The sequence below is a fragment of the Mercurialis annua genome, linkage group LG1-X (assembly GCF_937616625.2).
Source record: "Mercurialis annua linkage group LG1-X, ddMerAnnu1.2, whole genome shotgun sequence".
NCBI classification, from domain to species: domain Eukaryota; kingdom Viridiplantae; phylum Streptophyta; class Magnoliopsida; order Malpighiales; family Euphorbiaceae; genus Mercurialis; species Mercurialis annua.
Window position 1 is genome coordinate 44,815,665 of NC_065570.1, and position 19,780 is coordinate 44,835,444.

Genomic DNA, 19,780 nt, shown 5'->3' on the forward strand with positions numbered 1-19,780 from the left:
TCGTTGATTCTCCAATTTGACTTGCTGACAGGTCAGACATTTAGCCACAAATTCCGCGATATCTTTCTTCATTCTGCTCCACCAATACATTCCCTTGATGTCATGGTACATCTTTGTAAAACCAGGGTGAACACTATAGACCGTTTCATGCGTCTCTTCCATGATCTTCTGTCTCAAGTCTTCCACGTCTGGAACGCACATGCGATTGCCATATTTTAGTACTCCGTTAACGATACTGAAATCTTGACTCTTTCCGTGTTGAACTTCCTCAATTAGATGTTTCAATTGAGGATCATCAGCTTGCAACTCTTTGATTTTGGTCTATCAATGTTGATCGTATCGTTAGTTGTGCTATCAGGTTTCCGAGAGATGAAATCTCGAACTCAATCCCTTTGCTGAACATCGTATGAATCTCGTTAATTAATGGTCTCCTCCATTTTGTTGCAATATGCGGGAGACTTCCCACCGACTTCCTGCTTAACGTGTCTGCCACTACGTTGGCCTTGCCTGGATGGTATTGAATCGTGCAGTCATAGTCTTTCAATCACTCCATCCATCTTCTCCGTCTGAGGTTCAACTCTCGTTGATCGAAAATGTACTTTAAACTTTTATGATCTGTAAATATCTCGCACGTGGCGCCATACAAATAATGTCAGCAGATCTTCAGCGCGAAGATCACCGCTGCTAGTTCTAGATCATGTTTCAGATAATTCGTTTCATGCCTCTTAAGTTGTCACGAAGCGTACGCGATTACCCGTCCATGTTGCATAAGGACGTATCCTAGTCCAACTCTTGACGCATCAAAGTATATTGTGAATCCTTCTGTTCCTTCTGGTAGCGCTAAGACTGGTGCCGTTGTCAGACACTCTTTCAGTTTCAGAAAACTGATCTCACACTGGTTCGTCCAGTTAAATTTCTCATTCTTTTGGGTTAGCTTTGTCAAAAGTACAGCGATCTTCGAAAAGTCCTGTACGAATCGTCTGTAGTATCCCTCTAGACCGAGAAAACTTCGAACTTCGGTAACCGATTCAGGTCGTTTCCATTCTATCACAACTTTGATCTTCTTTGGATCAACCTTAATGCCGCTTTGTGAAACCACATAACCTAAGAACGCCACTTCCGTTAGCCAAAATTCACATTTAGAGAATTTGGCGTAAAGCTGATGCTCTCTTAATATCTGTAGTACTATCTGTAGATGATGTGCATGTTCTTCTTCTAAACGTGAATAAATCAAAATCGATAAACACAATCACGAATTGATCCAAGTATGGTTTGAATATCCTAATCATCAAATCCATGAATGCTGCTGGCGCATTCGTCAATCCGAATGACATAACGAGAAATTCGTAATGTAAGCAGTCTTTTGAATATTGTCATCACGAATCTTCAGCTGATGATAGCCTGATCTCATATCGATCTTGGAGAAATACTTCGCTCCTTGTAACTGATCGAATAAATCGTCGATTCTAGGTAACGGGTACTTGTTTTTTATCGTCACCTTGTTCAGCTGTCGATAGTCGAGACATAGTCGAAGCGATCCATCTTTCTTTTTCACAAACAACACTGGTGCACCCCACGGGGACACACTCGGTCTGATGAAACTGCGACCAAACAATTCTTCCAACTGATCCTTAAGTTCCTTGAGCTCTGCAGGCGCCATTCGATAAGGAGGTATCGATATCGGCTTCGTGCCAGGAGCCAATTCGATACAAAACTCAATTTCACGATTTGGGGGTAATCTAGGTAATTCCTCTGGAAAAACGTCTGGATACTCCGATACAACTGGTACATCACTTATATTTATACTCTTCTTCTCCACGTCTCGTACTATCGCTAAAAATCCTTGACATCCTTTCTGTAACATACGACAAGCTTTAATAGCTGAAATAATACTCATAGAAGATTCTATCTTGTCACCCTGGATTGAAACAGCTTCAGTTCCAGGCGTGTTGAACGTTATTGTCTTCTTCCGACAATCCACATTGGCATAGTGCTGAGCTAACCAATCCATTCCTAATATAACGTCAAAAGCTAATACCTCGAGTAAAATCAAGTCAACTAACAAATCTCGTCCTTGGACTTTCACTAGACACGACGGATAAACGATACTAACTTCCACAGTCTCACCGACTGGGGTAATTTCGAACAGAGGATTCCTAAGATACGCTGGTTGTACTCCTAACTTACTAGCAAAGCTAGGCAAAACAAAATAATGCGTAGCACCCGGATCAAACAAAATTAGTGCGTCTTGAGAAGCGATAGGAAAGGTACCTTGCACCACCGCATTGGAAGCATGAGCCTCCTGAGGATTCAGTGCAAAGTACCTGACCTGACTCCCGCCAGCCTGCGAAGCCTGACCAGTACAGCGATCTTCGCCGTTCCTTCCTCCTCGATTTGCATAACCACGACCTCTCTGGCCAGTAAAGGTACTTCTAGTCTAATCATATCCTGACGCTGCATGATGCGCAGTCCTCTGTTGCTGATAAGAAGGCTGTACTACTGTAGTCATGGAGCATTGAGGCATCTGCCTCGGACAATCTCTAGCAAAGTGACCCTGCTGGCCACAGCTAAAGCACGCCCCAGTAACACTACGACATACTCCATAGTGCCTCTTATTGCAATTCAGATAAATAGGTGCTCCACCTCCCATATCACTCATGGATCTGGCACTAAATCCGGTGCCTGAAGTACTAACTCTAGTTCCATATCGAGCTCTCTTATTTCTCTGCTGATGTGATGTGGGTCGAGAATGACTTCCAACGTATGACTGGGTAGGTGCGCTCTGTATGCTGCGGAACATATTACTCCTCATAGGTGCAACATTAGAAGGATCAGGAATCTTCCCAAAACGGATCAGAGAAACTTCCATTTGCCTAGCGCTGTCGATTGATTGCACCAAAGTTCTTCCGATATCAGACGTCAGACTCACAAATTCAGCTCCTAAACCTTCCACAAACCTCGAGTTCACTCTGACTAGGTCTGTCGTTAGGTCTGGTGTAAACCTACTCACTCTGGTAAACTCTGTCACAAACTCTTGCACAGACCGATTGCCTCTACTCAGGGTCAGCCACTGATTACGACAACTCTCCATCACCGCATACGGTAAGAATAATTCCCTAAAACGATTCACAAATTCAGCCCAGGTCATAGTATCCATGGTTGAATGAATGTGCTGCTGAAACCAGTCTTTTGCGGACCCTTTCATTGACATTTCCACCATGATGATGGTTTGTCTCTCGTTAGCTTGCAGACGTTGAGCATTATGTTCTACTTCTTCGAGGAAATCTAGAGCATCACCTGAGCCATCAAACTTAGTTGGCTTAAGGCGCATATAAGCCAAGACGATATCTCGATCAGTAAAAGCAACATTGCGTAGCTGTTGCTTCTGTAGTTGTTCACGATGCATATTCTGCACCTCAGCCTGATTGGCTTGCATAGCCACAATTCCTGTAAGAAATTGATTCAGATCAAAACCCACAACATTAGGTTGCTGGGCTTGCGCTTGCACTCCAGGTGCCTGCGCCTGGGCCTCTTGGTCACCACCTCCGCCATGAACAGAAGACTCATCTTTAGCTTCTGGGTGAACATCATGTGCCCCTTCTACAACATGTCGTGCTGCAGCGGCAACTTGCTCTTCTTCTTGTCGTTGGTCTGACATCCTGACTAAGACAAACAGCAGTACTTAGCCGCATAATCGCATATCATCGCAAACGTATATCGTATTAAATGCGCATCTTATCACATGCGAACACACACCTATGACAGACTCACATCCTAGAGGGAAGGCTGAAAGTTCGAAAATCAAATGATTACATAACAAAGACAAGACTCGAGTCCTATGTGCTGCAGTAGAATCCCTAGGATTCCTAATCACATAGCACTTTATTGAAATAAGCAATGGTAACTGAAACATGCTCTGATACCAACATTGTCACGACCCAATCTCATGGGCCGAGACCGGCGCTAGGGAATGGGAGTGGTTGCTTCAAAACCCGTAGCAAGCCTAAAAACGTAAAACAATTTTTCGCGAATCATAAACGTCATGCATGACGGACAATAACATGTATCATGCTGAACTCACATGCCATGTATACATATCCTCTGGCCATCACAATATAAATAACGCAGCAAGCGTAAACATTATTAACTTTAAAACATTAAGTTATATTTACAGAAAACTATATAATACAAACTGACATACAAACCACCTATCTACTGCAGCTCTAAGAGTAAAGTACTGTTTCTTTACATATTTTCAAAAATACACACTTCTGGAAGTAAGATAAAAGTCTGTTGCTTCAAAGCGTCTTTTACCTGAAAGGAAATCTATAAGGGGTCAGTATATGGGGATATACTGAGTGAGTTCATACATTTACTAATAAGTACTCAAACAAATCATAAAATAATACCATATCATTCAAAACGTATGCAGCCTAGTATAGGATCCGATTGAAACCCTAATCCTCAAACATACTAATCATATATCGTCCAATTCAATCATTTAATCTCAAATTGTGAGTCCAACTCACTGGTGGGTCCAACCCACTAGATACAGGGACTCCAGGTTACACCGTAACCGAGTGCTCACTCGTATCAAATTCATATTTCCAACTTCAAAATTCATACTCATAATTAGGTGTATCAAATCAAACTGGTGATCACACAGTCCTATTGCCGCTCAATAGGTAGCACGTTCCATCAGATCAATATTGGTTTCAAATCAAGCGTATGTGCAATTCAAATATAAAACTTTCGCACTATAAACATGCAAATCAAACATAAAGCAATATAAAATAATTGCTTGTATAAATACTTTAAAAGCAAATCGTATAAACTCACTGAAAACGCTTATCCAAAAATACGCCGGGGCTTGAAACGTCACGCTTCCCGAACTATAGGTCCAGCTGCTTCTTGCCTCGCTAGATCTAAAACAATTTCAAAACATTAGACTCAAATCAGAATTCTAATCTAAGATTGACTATAGACTCGAGACTCAACACACTGAACTCTCATTAACCATCGTGCTTCTCACGTATATCCCGATAAACGGTGTCTAACTCGTTTATGGATCAATTACCGTTTCTAGAATTCGTTCTCGTTTAACCTTGTTAGGTCAATGTCTCAAATTAATCGATAACTAGTCGAATACTAATCAATTTCAAATCTCGGTATGCGTGTACGGCAAATTATTCTTAAAACGGGTCAATCGGTGAAAGCACTGTGCGTACGCGCGTCTTCCTGTGCGGCCGCACAGAGGAACTGTGCGTCCGCACAATGTGTCTGTGCGTTCGCACAGTCTCTCGACTGTGCGTTCACACAGTCTGTAGACTGTGCGACGCACAGCCACGGGCTTAGCCTGAGGTCGATTTTTGACGTGCTTTCAACTGTAAAAACGTTCCAAACGCATTCAAAAAGCTAATTCTAATATCAAAACATCCAATTCAATCCTATAATCGATAAAACGATAAAAAAAATTTGTGGCCTAAAACTTTGAATCGATATAACTCAAAATATTTCCGTCTAAACGATAAAACGTCAAGCTTACCGTGATACGCCACTGAAATACGATCGTTTCGAGTTATAAAACGTCGAAAACGGACGAGAAACAGAAACCGAGCAACGAACCGTACGAAACGAACGAAGAATAGAAAAAGAAAGAAACTGATGAAGGTTTGGTATCTAGATCCTTCATCATGAAGGTTATATATATATATATATATATATATATATATATATATATATATATATATATATATATATATATATATATATATATAAATATGGGCAACTTTGAAACTTTTCAAAAGTTTCAATTTTGTTCAAAACCTATTCGCCAAATTTTAAACAATCTTCGATTGACTCGAAATTTTTATCATAAATACTATAAATTATTTCGCAAATTTTGGCGAAATAATTATCGTCACGAGATTTATAAATTATTTTATATTAATTTTCGAAGTTATTTCTTTAATTCCCGTAAAACCGCTTAATAAAAATTACTCTAAATTCCCGATATAATTAAATTAAATTCTTCTTAATTTAATTTATTGGAAATCTCGACACGTGGCACGACTTAATTATCTTAAAATATTTTGGAATATTACACTAGGGAAGCTTTTATTACTATATTTGGTTTTTCTGACGAGGATCTTTCTAACATGAGTCACTCTGTTTTATCGTTTGTGGTGTGTATCGGGACTTGATCTCTGTCCCATATTGAGTGGGATGATCATAAACGCAATTGCTCGTTGTTTAAATCGCTTGATATTTGATTTTTTCAGCGTGTGATTTCTTATTCTATAAACGCTCGTGGCATGTCGCATGAAAAAATGACTAAACATGATTTGTTTTTTTATGTGATCCCGTGTCTCAATCCTATGTCTTTCGTGGTGAATCGGATGGACTCGCTCCCGTTCCTCCCCTTGAGCTTTGCGATGAAGAAGCTCCTCACAATAAGGGCTTCAGATCACCTTCTTTGCCTATCTCTTTTATGCCTACATCTCACCCTTTTGATCACACATCTTCCTTTTCTTTTCAAAACGATCCATTAAACTCTATTTTTTCGAGTCTTCAATCCTTCCGCTCCTTGGTAGAGTCTAACTTCACTTTTATGGATCCGTAAGCTTATAAACTCTATTTCAAAAAACAAATCAATATTTTTGTATATATATTTTTCATTAAATTTTAAAAAATCCTATAAAAATAAATTTTAATTTAATTTGATTTATATTAATGGTTCCGATTTTGCTCATTTCAATTTTTAAATCATATTTATGCATAAAATGTTGTGCTGAATAATACCATAGTGATAGTAAAACTTTAAAATTTAAATAGTATTTAAAGCATTATAATGATATAAACTTAAATTTTATTTTTTGTTTAATACATTATTAGCCAATTTGAATACTAACCATATAATTAAATTCAAGAAAAAAATTTCACTAACTTTGTTTCAACTCATTTTTATTAACAAAATAACTTTTGCACAAAAAAGGGTTAAGCTTTAAAAAATGTGTATAACAACTAATAAAATATTAATTCATAAAGATATATTATTTCCTCCAAAAACAAAGAATAAAATAAAATATCCAACATTATTATTGTTCACAATATGGTATATCCTGGTTAGAATGAAGTGAAAAAGAAAGGGTATATGCAGTAACACAGTATCAATATAATAAAAACCTCTCTCCTCTCTCTAAACATATCCTAGCCGTTAATTTTTTTTTTAATTTTTTTCAGATACTGTCAATGGTTTGATTTTCTTTATTGACGGTAGTCATCCCTTTATTTATGTTATTTAATTTTTATAAATATATATAAATAGCGACTCTTTTTCATTTTTCTTAATAGATTAAAATCTATCAACTAATCGCAATTCATTTACTAAAAAGTGTATTACTTTTAGCTCTAATTACTTAAAAATCACCCATCTTTTAACTTTTTATTTTTATTTTTATCATGATTTAGAAAAAATTTCAATTATACCATATTTTTAATTTTTATGTTTCATCTGTACCATAAAATTAAACTTTTTAACAATTTAATTAATGTAAGGATGAAAATATTAAAAAATTTAAATAGAATGATTATATTATATTTTTTTCTATTTGAAAAAATACAAATGAAGTACTAATTTAATTTTTTTTTTAAAAATAGGTCAATTCAATTCATTAGATTAGAGATGAAACATAAAAATTGAAAATAGGGTATAATTGAAAATTTTTATAGGTCATGATATAAATGAAAAAAGTTAAAAGTTTGGTGGTTTTTAAGTAATTAGGTTTTAGTTTTATTAATTTTTTATTATTATTTTTTTAAATATTTTATGTAGTCTTTTTTTTATGAAAAATTTGTTGCGGTGAGAATGGAATGCTGTGAGTTGTGGGTGATTGGAGAAATTTGATCGGAGAATTATCGAAGATTGCACTTATTTAGCGAATCAATTAATAATTTATTTTTATTTTCGTAAGTAAGATCTGCAAATTAGGCAGTATGTCGTGTGTTATGGAATTTTGTTTTCAAATTATTTGATATTCCATTTAATGAGATTTGATGATTTTTAAAAGGCTTAATTTCTTAAAAAAACCCCACCTTGCATTTTTTTTTTCGTTTATACCCTGACCTTGTAAAAACACCATTTGTACCCAATTTTGAGTTTTTATGTTTCATCTCTACCCAAAACATTAAATTGTACTCTTTTCATTTGAAAAAGAGTTTAAAACAATCCTTTATTTTTAACTTATATACTAATTAGATATTAAAGTTATTAATAGTACAAAAATACCATCTTCTTCAAAAAATTAAAAATAATAATAATTTTTTTAAAAAATAATTCCGAATTTTTTGTTTATTTTTTTAATTTTTTTTAATTTTTTTAAAAAATATTTATAACAAAAAAATTAAAAATAATAATAATTTTTTTATTTTTTTATTATTTTATATAATTAAAAAAAATTAATTAATTATTTGGATATATTTGATCATTTTTTAAGTTTAAGGATTTATTTGTACTTTTAAAAATAGAAAAAAGTATGTTTTAATTCTTTTCTAAATGAAAAGAGTATAATTTAATGCTTTTGGGTAGGGATGAAACATAAAAATCCAAAATTGGGTACAAATGGTGTTTTTACAAGGTCAGGATATAAACGAAAAAAAAGAAAAAAAAGTGCAAGGTGGGGGTTTTTTAAGAAATTAACCCTTTTTTAAAAAAAAATCAATACCATAATCAAGCAGCTACTGATCAAAAATGGACTCCGACGACGATTTACGGCCGGAGGAGGAGAAACCGCCACTAAGCCAGAGAGCAGAGTGGTCAGATGTGATCCCAATCCCACAAGACGACGGTCCGAACCCAGTTGTCCCAATAGCATACAAACCTGAGTTCGAAGAGACCATGAACTACTTCAGAGCCATTTATCTCTCCGATGAACGATCCCCACGAGCTCTCGAGCTCACCCACTTAGTTATTTGTCTCAATCCTGGCAATTACACTGTAACCCACTTCCCCCTTTTGTACTCTTCTTTTTCTGTCTGATTAAGTGCTATATTTATATTTGATTGTGTTTTTTGTTTGTTTAAAGGTTTGGCATTTCAGAAGACTAGTTCTCGAGGCATTGAATGTAGATATGTATCAGGAGTTGGATTATGTTGAACGGATTGCGAAAGAGAACACTAAAAATTATCAGATATGGTGAGGATTTATGAGTTTATTATGTTTTTGTGATTGGTTATTAATTGTGTTTGATTTAGGAAAAGCATCATAATTTTTATAGTTGTTTAGTGAATTATGTAGCACGGACACGGACACATGGAAACGGGACACTCGGACATGGTGAAACGGTGTTATTTTAAGGTTTCCTGTGTAAAAAATTAAGTTCTATGGCCGAAACATTTCCGAAGAGGGATACGTATGAAGTGTCCGTGCTACCTATTTATATGTCAAGGTTGCTCCTTTTTATTTGTTATTCTCACAAAAGGTAGTAAATTGCTAAGTTGGTCATTAACATTTCAGGGATTTGAGTGTATGATTTTATAGCTGCTAATTGGTCCATGTTTTAATGGTGAGCGGTCAAATGATTGAAACTTTATGCAGTTGGCATTAGTGAAGTGTGTGTATCTATGTCCTTATTGTTACAAAAGACTTTAAATTGAAGCCTAGGTGGTTAAGAAATTAGATATTTATGGTTTTATCATTGCTAATAAATCCTTTTCTATTGTTGATAAGTGAAAAGTGAAAGTTTATGTGGTTGTTTAGTGACGTTATGGATCAAGAGGTACCTGCTTTTGTTTGTCTTAGTTCAAAGTGGTAGTAAGAATTCATCTTGTACATATTGGATTAGCGATTTATAATTTTTTAAAGCTGTCTACAAATTCAAAGGTTCTATATGTAGTATTTGGTGGCTGTGTTATTTATGAGCTTTTTAATATGATTTTATAGCCGGCAGTTGATTATGCCTGCCTAATCAGAAGTGAAAGGTTGAAATGTTGATAGTTTCTAAGTGAATTATGAATCAAGATAGCTCCCTTTTGTTTGCTATTGTCAAAAAAGGCAGTAGATTGATCACTGGGTGGTTAATACTTAATACATTAGGCATTTCCATATGTACTTTACCTGCGGTTAACTGCGTGTACCACAATCTAGAACTATACTCTTTCATGAGCTTGAATGTGAATTTCACAAATGAACATATACAAATTTTTTCAAAGACACATGTTTGGAATGATGATTATTGGTGGGGTTATCTGTTGATTCTGTATTGATTTATGAGCTTTTCCATTTGAATCTTCTCACTGCTTTTTACTAGAGTTCAACACATATTTTTTCCGATCAGGGAATAACATTCAGTCACTTCCAACTTTTCTTCATTTGTTTTAATGGTTCTGCTCTTAAACAAACATGATAAAATTACTCGGTGATTGTTGATGTACGGCATAATTGGCTAATATAAGAGCTTTCCAGTGAAATAGATTGCTTTGATTATCAGCGGTAAATCAGTGGAATTAACTTGAGGGTTCACTTGTTCTTCTGTTTAACTCTATAAGAATACACGTTGAGTGAGTGGCTATAGGAAGAAGTGTAGACTAGTAATACATATTTACTTGTTTGAGTGGCTTTTGGCCATCTCGTTCACTTTAATTTAGGCAAACCATCCAAAACTCAGTTAGAGCTGTTATCTACTTTAACGTCTTTTGAGCATTTCAACTTTTATCATCAACTTAACAATAATTAGATGTTTGCAGGCATCATAGGCGGTGGGTTGCCGAGAAATTAGGTGCTGATGTTGCAGCGAAAGAACTTCAGTTTATCAGGAAGATTCTTTCCCTTGATGCGAAAAATTATCATGCCTGGTCCCACCGACAGGTTTGTTCTTCTTTAGTCCTCTATGCCAAATGCATTTCTCTGTTATTTTCAATCTGAAATGTTTAGATGATACATCCTTTGTCGGTTTCTTTTTATCTGGTGTGCATTTAACATTTTGAATGAGTTCATGTCTTGTCTCTGTGTTCAGTGGGTACTGCAGGCTTTAGGAGGATGGGAAGATGAACTTGACTATTGTAGACAGCTCCTTGAAGACGATGTTTTTAACAATTCTGCTTGGAATCAGGCAAGGATCGCACATTTCGCATGCTATTCAAATAATTCATTACATAAACATACTCCCTCCGTCCCAAATTGATAGGCACTATTCCAATATTCTTTGTCCCAAATTATAGGCGGTAATTTATTGCTTGAATGCTTAAATGGCACATATACCCTCATTAATTATAGCATATTACATTGAAAAGAGAGTAAAACCCACTAAAAAGCAAAGTCAATTCTGCATTAAATAAGGGCAAGTGTGGTATGTTGTTATAGAATTACTCATTTTACATAAATTTACTAAATTTCTTAATACTTGTGTTTGTCCTAAACTGTCTATCAATTTGAGACGGAGGGATAATTTAGATTACACTTTTAATGGGGTGCTGAGAAATGTGTTCATATCTTTGTCTTGTAACAGAGGTACTTTGTTATAACTAGATCTCCCTTATTGGGAGGCTTGAAGGCCATGAGAGAATCTGAAACAACGTTCACAGTGGAGGCCATTTTAGCTAACCCTGACAACGAGAGCCCCTGGAGATATCTTCGAGGTCTCTACAAAGGCGACACAGAGTCTTGGATTGATGATCCTCAAGTCGCCTCTGTATGTCTGAAAATTTTGGGTGCTAAAACTAACCACGTATTTGCTCTGAGCATGCTTTTGGATCTTCTCTGCCACGGGTTTCAACCAAACCAAGAGCTTAGAGCGGCTGTTGATGCTTTGACGACTTCAAACTCTGATCCATCTGAACCAGACTTGGGAAAAGCAGTGTGTTGTATATTGGAGCGTGTGGACCCGATGAGAGTCAACTATTGGATGTGGAGGAAGAGCAAATTGCCTGCATTAGCCTAGCTGATTACTGATGCCTGGAGGCTTCTTTGTCCATGGCTGTGTGAGTTGGTTACTAATTTTGTATAACTAAAAAAATTTCTAATTTCATTCGAATCTATAATTTAAGAATACTCATTCAGGAGGGCTAAAAACTGAGTTTAGTCATAAAAAGTAATTTCCAGCTGTCCTTGTTGCTTAGACCGTAAACGAATGATCGATTTCGTTTTCATATTTGACATAAGAAGGCTTGTATGAATGATTCACATGTTGCTAATAATGAGAATGCTTGTGGTGGTGCAAACTGAAATAAAATTGATATTTCAACATTCATAACAGTTCATCTCTATTTTTCTGAAATAAGTTTGCTCCCCCCTTCGTTGAGTTTTTGATTCGTTTTACATTTAAACTGTAGTAGCCAGCAATTTTGTCACAAATTGGAAACAAACTTGGGAACGATTCCATTTGGCTAAATAAATTCCATGTTTGAAATAAAGACATGTAAATTATAGAATTAAAAAAATCCACATTCATATCTATTCTCGGTCTAAATTGCATGGAAACTTTCAAATGGAAATAATTGAAACGGGAAACAACAAAAGAATTTTTTTTGAACAATATTAGTTTATAAATATTAATTTAAGAGTTTTAGAAGCATTTCCAAATGTGGAAGTGAAACGCGAAACATAAAACTCCAGTAGGTCCCATGTACTATTTACATGAGGCAGAGGGATGAAACAGACTCGCATAGAAACTGTAAGGTTATTTCAGTTCTACGTAGCACCGACACCGATACAGGAAAAAGCAATGCGACACTTGGACACAAACATGATGATTTAGTGTTATTTTAAGGTTTCATATGTTAAAGATGAAAGTTGAATTTGCTTGTGGCTCTTAAAGAGTCATATCTGTCCGGGGTACAAATTTTAGAAATTCCTTTTAAAAATAACTTTCCTGTAGGTTATGGATTGGGAAACTTGATTTGGCTATCCCGGTTCCCTTCGCGAAGCGGTTATTTTTGAGGAGCAACTCACAGCTGGCCTTAGGTTCTCTTTGCATCCTTTTATTTTTGAACTTTACTGCGAATTGAATATCGCTGTTGGGAAACTTCATCCCAGGATTATTCAAATTTAACCTCTTTTATAGAATTTTGTAGGCTTCGGGGGTAGTCCCCTTCCATGACCGTTTTTCATTACGTCGATTCTTTGTCTAAAAATGATGAGGTTTTGATTTTTCCGAATGGTAGAAAAGGGTAGTATGTTATTACTTTACCGTGTCTTGAAGGGTGGAGATCAAAATTCTTTATCATTACGCATGACTTTGCTTTTTTGCGTTTTCCGAAATGTTTTCCGATTAAGGTGGTGAAGACTTCGCCTTCGCTTTTAAGCTTGCCTAAGTCCACTCTGACTTTTAATTTGTCTTTCCATAGCATTTTTCAAGAACCGATCTTGTCATTATTAGTTAATAATCATCTTAGGTGTCGGTGGTTGTCTTTGGAGGATCCATCAAAAGGACTTGTTGATATCTCTTATTAAGAGGTTGTTGAAGGTATTATCTGATTTGTACTTGTTTTTGTTTTTTGTAGGATGTCTTTTTCGTCTGGTAAACTGCTTTTTAGGTTTTAAAGTGGATATGTCTGTTTCTATGGGCGAGATTGCCCTTGCCGGTGTAGATGCGATTTCTTCTGAGGCAATTCGTTTGAAGATATCGTCGAGGTATTTGCCCCCCAGACTTTGGTGGTTTCTTCAAACGAGACAACCGAGATTGTTATTATTGTTTCCTAACCTGCTGCTGAGTCGGTTCCAGAGTCAACTTCTAAGGGTGTTGAGCCTGCACCAAATGTGATTTTGAGGATCACACCAATCACGACGGGTGTAGATACTCCTGCTGCTAGTGGCAGCGATCCCAAGGTTAAGAAAAAATGCCGACTTGTTAAGAAGGCGAATTTTGAAGAGATTATGAGAGAGTGGCCGATTGGGTCGAAAGGCAAGATCCACCAAGCCTTCTGAATGCCGCTGTGTTTGATGGATTTATTAAGAACTTATCCGTTTCTGAGGATATTAAGTGGTTCGACAAGAAACCCGGCGAGGACTTGTCGAATTTAACTTATCTTCATGGCCTTTCGGTATGATTTTCTTCTTTTTTTGTTTTTCTACTTTGAATATTTTGTTTTCTTATTTGTCTTGACTTTTGTGTTTTTAGACTGTTCAGGCGATCCTTGTTTTGAACGATCATCGTCAATTTGTTGAAGACAAAGTTCAGAGGCTTGTAACCCTGCTCGCCGAGTCTGATTCAAAAAGGGCGATGCTGAAGGGATCATTTAAGGATCATGACACTCTTCTTTTAAAGTTGAAAGCTCAAACTACGATTCGTGATCCTTAGGTGGCTCTTTTTGAAAAATGGGCTGCTGAGCTGACTCGGGAGATTGAGGCTCTCATCACTACCAATGTTCAAGTTGTTGGAGAGAGAGAGATCATTTCAAGGCTGAAGTAAATAAGCTTCATTTTTGCATGCTTGATACGAAGTCATTTCATTCGGCTTTGGTAAGTTAATATCGGGTGGCCATTGGTGATAAGCTGCAGGAACAAAATTATAATATAGATCTCTTCGGGGTGATCAAATTGGATCCTAAAAATTTGGTGGGGTTTTAGACCTTTTTATTTGTGGGGTTTTAGACCTTTTTTATTTGTGGGGTTTTGGACCCTTTTTCATTTGTCGGGTTTTGCGCTGAAAGACTCCTATTAAATCTAAAAATTTGCTTACAAGCTACTTTAATAAAAATAAAGATAAAATTTAACATTCATCTGGTAGGTCCTGAGTCCCTAGTGGCGATGTGTTATTTGCTGACTACTTTCTTCTTCCTTCTTTTCAACAGTCTTCTTTGACTCTTGGAGGTCCACTATTAATTTATCGTAGTATTTTTTAGCAATCTTTTAATCTCATCTTATGGTCACGACTTTTTTCTCAGTCGATATCTTCATAGCGAGTGCCCTTATACTAGTGATAGCCACTGAATCGTGGAGGAACAGCCTTCCCAGTATCACATTGTTCGATATGTCCATATCCATTATGTTAAATAGTGTGTTTTTTTATTGATTCCTCTTTATGTCCCTACAGTAACTGCTAAGGTTAGCGCTCCGAGGGGGTTGATAGGCGGTCTGCCGAGTTCTGATAGAGGAATCAAGACTCGTCAGAGTTTGGCTGCTGTTCCACCTAGACTTTTGTAAGCCAAATTTGTCATGAGGTTCACATCACTTCCTTCATTTATTAGAATTCGCTCTATGTTCCAATTCTCGATTATTGCTGTCACCACTAGGGCGTCATTATGGGGTGCTTTGACATGCTCATAATCTTCGACATCGAAGATAACCGGACGCATTGGCGATTCTCTAATGCTCATAATCTCTCGCCTCTATTTCTTCCTGATGGTGAAGCTGTTTGTGCCTGCTTCATTGATCATGTAAATTGTTCCCATGATCTTTGTCGGCCTCTCTTCATCTCTCTTCTCCTTCGGTTTTTCGTCTTTGTACCTCTTATCTCTTGGTCATTGCTTCCGCAATTTTTGGAGACAAACTTCTTGAGTTCGCCTATTTGGATCATTCTTTCGATCTCTACTTTGAGATCTCGGCATTCATCGGTGCCGTGTCCATGCTCATCATGGAATTTGCAGAATCTGTTGGTATCTCGTATCTCGGCCCTTAGTTCCGGTGGCCATTTTACATTATGTACGTTCTCCTTTATCCATATTAAGACGTTTGTCCTTCTTGTGTGGAGTGGTGTGTAGTTTTGTTCATCGTTTCTCGCTTTGTACCTATTTTGTGGGGAGAATCGCATGCTTTTCTCATGTCGATGGCTCTTCTCCTCGGGTCTCGACCTTTATTTTTCTTTTGATTTTTCTTATTTGGATTCCTTTGCTTTTGCTTCTTTTCCTCTTATAGTCCTTCACCGTTTATCGAGCTCAAAGTATTTGTGCTATTACCATCAGGTTTGTAAAAGTTGTAGATTTGTTGATCTGCAATTTATCTACTAACTTTCCGAATCGGGTCCCCTCACTGAGGGATACAATCGACATTGAGATTGTCGATTTTCATTGCCTCTTTATTGAATCTTTTGATGCAGCTTCTCAGCATTTCTCCCTCCTCTTGGACGCAAGACCTCAGAATGCATGTGGTGGTCTTGGCTGGTATGTTAGTCAGGTATCTATTTAAGAATTTATTCAACAAAGCTATGTAATTTTGATAGATCGCGGTTTCAGCCTATTGAACCACTTTTGAGCAGTTCCAGTGAGAGTGGTGGGGAAGACACGACACATGATAGCGCTCGTTACATTGAGTAGGCCCATTGTTGCGTAAATCTGGACGTGTAGGCTCTTGGATCTCCTTCTCCATTAAACGTCGGCAAGATTGGAAGTTTCATGTTGTGATGATGGTTTCCTCCATTATTTCAGCCTATAGGGGCATGTCCTTTAATTTTAGGTCGTCCAAATCTAGCTCTTCAGCTTTTATCCCTTTTAATGCTTTGGCAATTTTTTCTTCGAGGTCTTTCTATACTAAATTTGTAGTTTTGCTTCGAGGTGAAGATTCAGAGGATTCACATTCGTCTTCCTGATTTTTCTTCTTTTATTGTGCCTTATGGGGCATTTTTCTACTCCTTTTTTTTGTCCTTTTGTCCTCATGGGAGTTTCTCTATCTTCTCCTCATCTGTTGTTTCCTTGCATTTTGTTCACTACTTGCGTCGTCCCTTTCTTCGCCACTTTGTGCGGCGTTTCTCCGATTGTCTAGGTTTCTTCCTTTGCTTTCATTATTTTTGTCCGTGTTTTGCCTGGCCTTCTGGGTGCTTCTTTCTTCTTTAGTATCCTCTTCATTTTCTCAAACTTTTAGGTTCCTTCCTTCCGGATTCCTTCCTTCCGTTTCCATTCTTTTCTTGTGACAATTAGGAGGAGGGGTCATGAATTGAGCTCTTTGTAAGTTTATGCTTTCTACATGTGCGTTTGCGGAATTTTTGGCTTTTTCCGCAATTTTATCCAGGTTGGCCTGGAATGTTTCTAGCATCTTCTTCAGCTTGTGGCGGTAGATCTCTGGGAAAAATATTGTTGGAGTTGGTTCATCAGTTACGTTTAGATTAGGGAAAACAATTGAATTGGTTCCCCTAATTTGTTGAGTCTGGTATTTTGGTGTTGAATTTAGGGGGTTCAAACTCGAACTCCCTACTACGATGGAGGTCACCCCGACGATGCTAACAGCATCCACTTTAGTGACTTTGGAGGTGTTGGCTCCGGTATTCAAGGCCTAAAGAGGCGTTTTATCCAAAAAATTTGGATCCATTGGTTGTATGTTGAGTTCAAATAAAATCTCCTTCGATTTTTTGAAGTTATCAAGCTTTTTTTACAGACGGCGCCAATTGATGGAGTCTGTCTTCTCAACTGACTTTGAACCTGCAAAACAGCGTAGGTGACTTATCGGACGGTGGTTGTCCGATTAGCGTTCCGATGCTTAATTCAGTCTTTGAGCTTAGGGGAATATTCAACGTAAATTATGTTATATGCAGTACCTCAAGTCCTTTATATAGTGAGCATGATAAATATCTTTTAGAGTTGGAATAGGAAATGAATTCATATTTAGTAGTATGCATCTGAATAGAAAAATGATTCCTATTCAGCAAGAGTCCTATTTAGGAATTTCTTCCTAAATATGATTATTTTGCTAGATAGAAATACGTTTCTAAGAGGAAAAGTGATTCTGGAAGATCTGGTCTTCTAGAATCTTTGTATCGTTTCTCATGTAATCATATCTGTTGGCGACGCGATTGGGATGTGATTCCGAGATTTACCGAATTCTATGGGATTCGATCTTTCTGGGGATTCGGGTGAATTCTCTTGAGTAGTCTTTAGTTACGGCCAGTTCTCTATGACTCAGACACAACAAACTTTGGGCAAGTCCTTGGATTCGTTCTAGTGAACGGATCCTATACCACTCGGTTCAGTGTCTTATTATAGAGTTTGGTTTCCATCATAAACATTTATACAATTTCTTTTGAATGTTGTTTAATGAAAAATGAAATTTAAGGTTCAAGTTGAATTTTACTGTTGACAATCAAACTCTTTAACTAAGTCAAATAATAGAGTTAATTAACAGATTAAGAAAATAATTAATTAAATAAAATCGCAACGGAGTAAATAAAGAATTTTTTTTAAAGTTATAGGAAACAAGTAAATATGACCTAATACAAGGGGTAAGTAGTAATGAATCCTTCATTATATATTTTATATGGAAAATGTTTTATAACCCACCATTTTAACCCACCTTATTTAACCCTCTTTATATGACTGTATTTTATTCGTCCAATTTTCCTCCAAAAATGTAAATCTTAAAGAAAAAAAATTCCATACTGTCCGGATAGCAGGAAATTCCTGCAGCCTGCGATGTGTCAGCCTAAAATGATCCACGCCTGATTTACTTTTATTTCTAATTATTTGGTTAATTAACCCTTTAATACTGATTATTTAACCAATTTGATTTTTCACAAATAAAGAGAAAGTGCAAGACATGCAAGCCATTTTCTTAAAAATAGAGTAAAAATAAAAAAACTTGTTTTCTATTATGAGATAGAACGTTAAATCGTTTGGATAAGTTGTGTTTTCTGTTGGCCTCTCATTGAATAAAAATATTTTTTCTTTTCTCTTCTTAGATATTGTTTTTTGTTTTTTTGTTTTTATGTTTCTATTTTTTATTCTTTTTGTTCTTTGTTTACTTTGGATTGTCGTTTTTTTACTATAAAAATAATCAGTAATGAGAGAGAGATAATCAAAAAGTAGAAACTAGTTTCCTATTCCTCCACCCTTCAACTAAACACAAAACATTTTTTCATAGCAATATCCAGAAATTACATATATAACAAATTTAAAATAATTTGTATTAGCAGTGGAGCATATAATAAAATTAAATTATAAGTTTAAACTTTTAAAGATAAACTGTGGCATTGATATAATGTGGCTTTGTAGGTGAAGTGCACTAATTTCTGGATATTGCTATGAAAAATGTTTTTTGTTTGGTAGTACGAATAGGAGGAAAGAAAACGAAGGAAAAAAACATAGTTTAATTTTAAAATTTATTATCAATTTTTTTATGCAGGTATGTTTATTAAATGGCTTAATTGCATAAAAAATCACAAACTTTAACGTGTTTTGCAAATTTAACATAAACTTTCAATTTTGGCAAATTAATACACAATCTTTTAATTTTTTGCAATTTCAACACCGATCAATTTTCTGTGAAAAAATGCTGATGTGGACGCTGGAACAGTGGTTATTCCAGTGTACACATCAGCATTTTTCTCTATTTTTTTGAAGAAAAATTGATCGGTGCTAAAATTGCAAAAATTCAAAAGTTTGTGTATTAATTTGCCAAAATTGAAAGTTTATGTTAAATTTGCAAAACACGCTAAAATTTGTGATCTTTTATGCCATTAAGCCAAATATTAATGAAGACACATTGTTTGAATTTTCAGTACAGCAAGTATTTTAAAAGCCCTCTCTACAACTGCAACAAATTCATCAATTATAGTTGGAGCATTTTGGTGTTGAAGCGGATCAATAGTTCTAAAAATCTTAATATGCATTCATATCGAGTCTGTTAAGGGGTTGACAGCTTAAACGATGTCAAATATTATGGTAGCAAGTACACGTGGGAGCACTTTTGGGGATTGTTAGCAGAACTCGACCTGTTGGGATTACTTTCCATTTCATCAGAATAAGAGCACTTTCCAAATAACTTTCACCGATCTTGAGGAACCGCTTTTTGACTAGATTTTATAACCCTTGTGTCTTCTCTGCGAGCTATCCTGATTCTTCGGCAGGATCTATTAACTTA

The 19,780-nt window shown here is 36.2% G+C and overlaps 1 protein-coding gene across 1 annotated transcript; it reads left to right on the forward strand.

The window, feature by feature from the left end:
- The first annotated feature begins 8,707 nt into the window (after nucleotides 1-8,707).
- LOC126666271 (protein farnesyltransferase/geranylgeranyltransferase type-1 subunit alpha) lies at nucleotides 8,708-12,050 on the forward strand. Its single transcript, XM_050359280.1, has 5 exons — nucleotides 8,708-8,995; nucleotides 9,084-9,193; nucleotides 10,744-10,864; nucleotides 11,013-11,108; nucleotides 11,505-12,050. Exons 1-5 carry the CDS (start codon nucleotides 8,750-8,752, stop codon nucleotides 11,934-11,936), a joined length of 1,005 nt encoding a protein of 334 aa, XP_050215237.1. The 5' UTR covers nucleotides 8,708-8,749; the 3' UTR covers nucleotides 11,937-12,050.
- The last annotated feature ends 7,730 nt before the right edge of the window (nucleotides 12,051-19,780 follow it).

Bases quoted from the DNA above. Each gene is read 5' to 3' on its own strand.
- LOC126666271 (XM_050359280.1), top strand. From the start codon at position 8,750: ATGGACTCCGACGACGATTTACGGCCGGAGGAGGAGAAACCGCCACTA. The intron at 9,194-10,743 runs GTGAGGATTTAT...AGATGTTTGCAG, and splicing joins ACTAAAAATTATCAGATATG to GCATCATAGGCGGTGGGTTG. The intron at 10,865-11,012 runs GTTTGTTCTTCT...CTCTGTGTTCAG, and splicing joins ATGCCTGGTCCCACCGACAG to TGGGTACTGCAGGCTTTAGG.